This window comes from Gouania willdenowi, chromosome 9 (assembly GCF_900634775.1).
Source record: "Gouania willdenowi chromosome 9, fGouWil2.1, whole genome shotgun sequence".
NCBI lineage: Eukaryota > Metazoa > Chordata > Actinopteri > Blenniiformes > Gobiesocidae > Gouania > Gouania willdenowi.
In genome coordinates this window covers 31,542,052-31,548,067 of record NC_041052.1, presented here as the reverse complement: position 1 = coordinate 31,548,067, position 6,016 = coordinate 31,542,052, and the positions used below count along the sequence as shown (strand labels likewise).

The 6,016-nt window shown below is 39.0% G+C and overlaps 1 protein-coding gene across 1 annotated transcript; it reads right to left on the bottom strand.

Moving 5' to 3' along the window:
- Positions 1 to 2,687: 2,687 nt before the first annotated feature.
- On the bottom strand, positions 2,688 to 5,054 carry LOC114470086 (protein BTG3-like). The gene is made up of 5 exons (XM_028458100.1): positions 4,919 to 5,054; positions 4,056 to 4,231; positions 3,701 to 3,838; positions 2,855 to 2,996; positions 2,688 to 2,759 (listed from the first exon to the last, which is right to left on the bottom strand). Exons 2-5 carry the CDS (start codon positions 4,226 to 4,228, stop codon positions 2,688 to 2,690), a joined length of 525 nt encoding a protein of 174 aa, XP_028313901.1. The 5' UTR covers positions 4,229 to 4,231; positions 4,919 to 5,054.
- Between the last annotated feature and the right edge of the window lie 962 nt (positions 5,055 to 6,016).

The window sequence follows — 6,016 nt, the reverse complement described above, 5'->3', positions numbered from 1 at the left end:
ATGTTCGCACCGAGCATTGTTGAGGGACACATAGCAACATATAGTACACACACCTAGTCTGCCTCCTGGTCTACGGGTGCCCACTGCCAAGCGGCACCTCAGAATTGACTCCATGGTCGCCCAACTCCTACCTCCATGGTCCACGGGCATTAACACCAGGCAGTGCCCCAACGCCAGCCACCAAGGGCTCCAGGCGTCAACCTCCGGGGCTCCAGCCTCAAACCTCCGGGGCTCCAGTCTTCAACCTCCAGGGGCTCCAGCCTCAACCACCAGGGGCTCTAGCTTCAACCTCCCAGCGTTGCCTCCAGTATTGACTTCCTGGCAATGCTGCTCATCTCAACGTCAAGGTGAGAGTGATTTCCCTACCCTACAGGGGGAAACACCTCCAATTTCCAACAAGGACGTTGGACTTTTGTCACTCCTGAACTTACATCAGGGTGTGTGAGGACCTCAACACACCTTTACCTGTTTCCAGTTGTCGTCAACTTGAAGGTTTGTTCCCTCTTTTGTTTCCTCAAAAGAACTATTTGATAAGAGCTTCAAAGCATTGAAACCTTATCAACAGGGGGATTATGTAGGGAACAAAAGCACCTCAAGCATAAATCTTCCCCCTTTGCTAGCAGGAATGAACCAAGGAGCCTGTCTTTGTGTTATCATCGAACTGTTTACACACAACTGCCCCCGTAACTCTGAGATGCAGGACTAACCCCACTATGTGGTCTTTGAACTTCTTACCGGAGCCGCTAAGACTGAACCAGCTATGTGAAGTACTCAGTATGAACCCGTCTTTTACGACTCCCCTTCCGGCCAAACAAAAGGACCAGAGAATCCAAGGACAGTTTTCCCCCTTTATCACCTCCCTGCTACATTATGATCAAAAGAAGAACATCCCTCTCCTTCCCCCTGTTCAAACAGATACCTCTGGGATGCTGTAAGATCAAAGAACTGTCCCAATGCCCTCTGACCCCCTGTGGTGAGAGGTCACAGAAGAACACTGTCCAGGCACCTATCTGAGGTGTTTCCCAGTAAGGAAGGGAGAACAAAGAAATTGTACTATGTTTAAAAAGTTACAAATGAAAACATTTTTGGAATGATTTCTACAGAAATTGAAATTGCAAATATTGTCTGTTCGATCACACTCGTTTCATGTAATGCAATAACCAACAGAATGCTATTTTAAAGTGTTTATCATTTAAAAGTGCTTAAAAATACCAGAAAACATCACAAACGTTAGTTTGAGGTATCTACGGAAACCATATAGTTAAGAGGAGGCATAACATGATTTTTGACATTTATGTTATGAGTAATTACAGGTAAAATGCATTAATTAGTTCCTAAAGTGATTCGAGGCTATTTCCTAGTCGTGTTTGGTATCAAACTCTTTCGTAATACATGATATTTCAGGATATGATGTTGAAAAGATGTTTTGAAATATGTGGAATTAATTATTAGGCATTCTTTTATGTTTAGAATCATCCCTTGTCGTCTGTCTCTGTCTCACACTCACACACACCCAAGAAACACCCACAAGCTGAAAGCAGAGACATTGACCAATCACCGACATGATCACAGAAGGATCCACCCAGACGCCTCCTCCAAAAGGCGTCGCCAAACGCCCTTTAAAAAAAGACGCGCGACCAGAAACAACAGTTTTGGACGCGGGCGTTCATGCTCACCCGTCTTCCCTCATGTTTCCAGTCTTTCATTTCATTTTTATTTTTAGTTGAAACAGTTAGATTTTGTAATCAACAGCTGCTTGGTTCGGACGAATCCGTTACCCAGTGACGTGCGTAACAGCCGTAAGGAAGCCCGGCCCGCGACCCGTTGTGGTTAGCCAAGAGCCATTATCGAAGCCAGCTGCGAAGGCCTAACCGCCCGGATCGGCTGAAGGGGCTAAATTCTGTGGAACCGAAACAGAACCAACGGTGGCACGTCCTGCTACATTGCTTCAACAGCACCTCCAGGTCCAGCCTGACCTCACCTCCAAGGTACAAGAATGAACTTTCATCAGCAACTTCATCCACAATAGATCACATACATATTTCCATAACTACAAACTTACACGCATTAACAACATGCTGCACACACAGTACATCTCATTCATGTTTGTTCGTCTCCCCCTTGTCCGTCCTCCTCTCTTTGTTATGAGCTCTCTTTATTTTATTCTTTGATTTTATGATCTTATTATTGAATATGTATCCTGCATTTTTATTCAATATTTAGTAGATTAGCATCCTTCTAGATTAGTGATTTCACTTTATTACGTATAATCCTCACTTTTATTAGCCTAGAAATGCATTTTATCATGATTTAATTATCCCATTTCAATTGATATTTTGACTGTGTTAATTGTTGACTTTTGAATAAAAGGTTAAACATAATATTTGATTCTTCTGATTCATTAAAGCTGTGATGATGGTGTAGATGTCTGGTAGAATTCACTTTTCCCTGGTTTCACATTGATGAGTTTAGTCTAAAAACTTAGACATATTTCTCCTGTTAAAAGGAGTGGCACCCCGCAAATTTGAAGTAATATTAATAATCATAATTAATATTCTCAGTTATATAACCCATTAATAATAACTCATCTCATCTTCCTACAAAAAAAATAAAATAAAAAAGACCCTCAAAAGATAATGAGGGGGGCCTTGGCTCTGGTGGAGGAGGCACCGGTAGCTGTGCTGAGGCTATGGAATTTTATGAACCATTCCTGACAGCTTCTTTTTGGGTTCCCAAGCTGGAGCATCTGGATTTAACGTCTGGGGAAGGAAAAGGTTGAAGATCAGTTCAAACACAGAAGCACCAACAGTTTAAGAATAAGTGAGGGGGGTGTGGCTTCTGCTCCCTGGGTTACCTGGCACTTCCTGTTGGTGACGGTGAGGGGGGAGGAACGTGTGCTCCCCTCATCAGATGAACCCGAGTGATAGTCTGATGTCATCTCATCCTTATCGGAGGAAAATGTGGCAATTGAGAAATGGAAATTCTGCTCTCCGTACCTGTGCAACAATAACACACACACACACACACACAAAAACATATCAGTTCAATGACAAACCATTTACGTTTAATTTAATAGTATGACCCCAGACACACATATCTGACATGAACATACCAATATCTGACCCCTCCCACATATCAAAATAAATGTTCAAACGGCCAGCCCCCCATTTTACAGGAAAAATATCTTGGAATTGTTTGATATGGTCTCAAAACATGAGGGTTTAGTCTGTGTCATTTGTTTTCATTTGGACTTAAGTTTTGCGCAAAATCCCACCCAGTCATGTGTTTACATAGAGTGAGATTATGATCAAGATTGTGTATGTAACACCCGCTGGAAGAATAATTGCATGTATATGCATGATATTGTCCCAAAACATGCATGTGAGGCATTTCCATGTCATATTGGGACCAGATTTTAAATAAAAAGCAAAAACTAAAAAGGTTTGGATTGAATTTTCTGATTCAGAACATGAATTCCACGATCACAGATAATCAGAGTCTTTAATGTATATATTTTTTCTTGATTATCAACTAATATTGTATTTTGTAAAACAGACGTCAAATGTGGGTGGGGCTAAACATAAGCTTGGTTTGACCAGAGTGTATAGTGTTTATGCTCTGAATAAACCAATAAACTAAACCTAGGAATAGAAAGTCTAAAAAACAGAGTGAAGAATAATTGTGTGTTTTTGTTCCTCACCTGCCACAAACCTCTCCTGGATCCACCCAAAGAGTGATTTCCCAGGGCAGCCCCAGGTCACCGTAGTGAACCCCACTTTCACTGCAGGCACGCAGCAGCTCCTGGTCATATTTGTGGAACGCGTTCACTCTGATGCACCTGAAAAACACACAAGGATCAGCGCTTTTAGCTGCTGAGGCTGACCAGAGGACAGCTAGGGTCACTCCATGTCATTTCAACACATTTTCAGGACATCACATGCACTTTGGTCTTAAAGAATTCTGAAATGTTTACCAATTGTTCCTTAATTATTCAATTATCACACTTTTAAAGAGACGGAATGACCCACAAACCATGGGTGTCCCGCTGAGCGTACCTGTACGCCTGGCCTTTGCTGGGCTTTTCAGGGACCCAGTGTCCCTCAAACTTCTCCTGCAGCGCCACTGTTAGCCTCTCAGCAAACAAATCCATTTTCTCCACCTCCACCTTATTCTTTAATTTCACCAGCCTTTTCAAGAAGGAAACCACCGCTGCAATCTCGCTCTTCATCCTCTATAAGTAAAATAATAAAAATTTATATGATGATATACATAAAACAAATAAAACCAAACTTAGTGTAAAAATGTCAAGAGATAGAAAACCAGAATCCTGACCTAAAATCCCAACCCTATAATAAAATCCACAACATTTTTGTTTGCTTACATGTAAATAACATAAAGTTACTATGAATATCACAAACTGAACAGTTAATCAGATAAATATCAAAAGTTTGTTGTAAGAAATCATTATATAGTTAGATATTATTTAACATTTCTTTAGTCTTTTGAGTGATCAGCAAACACACACATCTTCTTTCATATCTTTCAGGTGAGATACATTTAAGAATATCATTTATTTTCAAAGGAAGAGAAACAAACTCTAATTTAACACTTGCTTATTAAATTTACTTTTTATCCATAAAAAAAAATAATAATAATTAGACATTTTGAAAAACTTTGCTACAAGTTTCATTGTCTGCACTTATGAATGTAAAATTATGCCAACATTAAAACTGACTTACACACAAAAAAAAAGTAATTTTATCCTTTGTTTTAAAACCAAACTTAATCTGACAAAACTCAAGTAATTCAATCCTGGAAGAAACAAAAAAAGTCATTTTGCTGTAAAAACTCACACATTGCTCACGGGGAGCCTCTGGTGGTCACAATGTAAAATGCATATTTAAAATATTACACTTACTTTATTTGTTTGTGTCCGTCTTTAGTTATTGACTCAAATGGGGAGAATAAAACATGTAGTTTATCACCAGACTTTGTCTTAGAACTACTTCAGAAGCTGCTTTCATCTTCTGATTAGTTGTGTTTACGACAGTTAAAAACCATGGCAACCGGCGCAGAGTCTGCGCATGCTCAGATGGTTCTAGCTGTGGTAGACACGTGTGTTGTCTGTCGTCTCCATCCGTGCCTGCTTCATACAGTCTACTTAAATATTCCCTGCTAGGTGAGCTGAAAATATTCATGGTGTAACACTGACTGTACTGTAATTGACTGTCATGGAATATATGTTTTAATGTCTTGTTAAGTTGTATTTTCTGAGGGAATGTTACTATAATGCTAATCGCTGTTTAAGCTAATTGCTAGTTAGCTGCTGTGCTAAGTAGCTTAAGAAAGGATGGTAATTTATTTTTGTACACAAAGAGCTTCTTAATTTAGTTTTGCCGGCCAGCATTTTCATTTTTTTTTTTTTTTATTAATTAAAACAAAAAAACATTTTAAGGACTATATTTTTATCTACTTTTTTTTAATAACATGAGCTGAGAAAGGGACTATATAAGCACAAGCTTATTGGATTTGAATATTTTTTTGCTTTTTTGTTTCGCATTTACTGAGTTTTTTATTTTGATTGGTACATATGTCAGTTTTGTTTGGGTGAGAATAAATGATATGAGGTTGACTGTATTTCTGTTCATAATATTTTGTTTTATTTGGACTGATAGTAAACTGCTGTCATAACCCGGAAGTCATCTGCTCCTTGGTTACGTTATGTTGTGTTGTGTTGTGTTGTGTTGTGTTGTGTTGTGTTGTGTTGTGTTGTGTTGTGTTGTGTTGTGTTGTGTTGTGTTATGTTATGCGTGGTCAAACTTACAGCTTTGAGGATAGCTTTCTGTTAGCATCTCTGATGATAACAGGTCCTAATTCAGTTGTACTAAATACTTAGAACAAATATCTATCATCTCATTTCTTTCCTATCTATTCCTAATCTATGCAAATATAAGTTTTAATATTTTTGGACATCTGAGCCTTTTTGTGTATACCTCTTGATTACATTTTTTTGTTT

What these genes read in the sequence shown, in the direction of transcription:
- LOC114470086 (XM_028458100.1), bottom strand. Translation starts at nt 4,228, where the DNA reads ATGAAGAGCGAGATTGCAGCGGTGGTTTCCTTCTTGAAAAGGCTGGTG. An exon ending in AGCAAAGGCCAGGCGTACAG is followed by an intron (nt 3,839 to 4,055) that starts GTACGCTCAGCG and finishes TGTGTTTTTCAG; the next exon opens with GTGCATCAGAGTGAACGCGT. An exon ending in CCAGGAGAGGTTTGTGGCAG is followed by an intron (nt 2,997 to 3,700) that starts GTGAGGAACAAA and finishes ATTGTTGCACAG; the next exon opens with GTACGGAGAGCAGAATTTCC.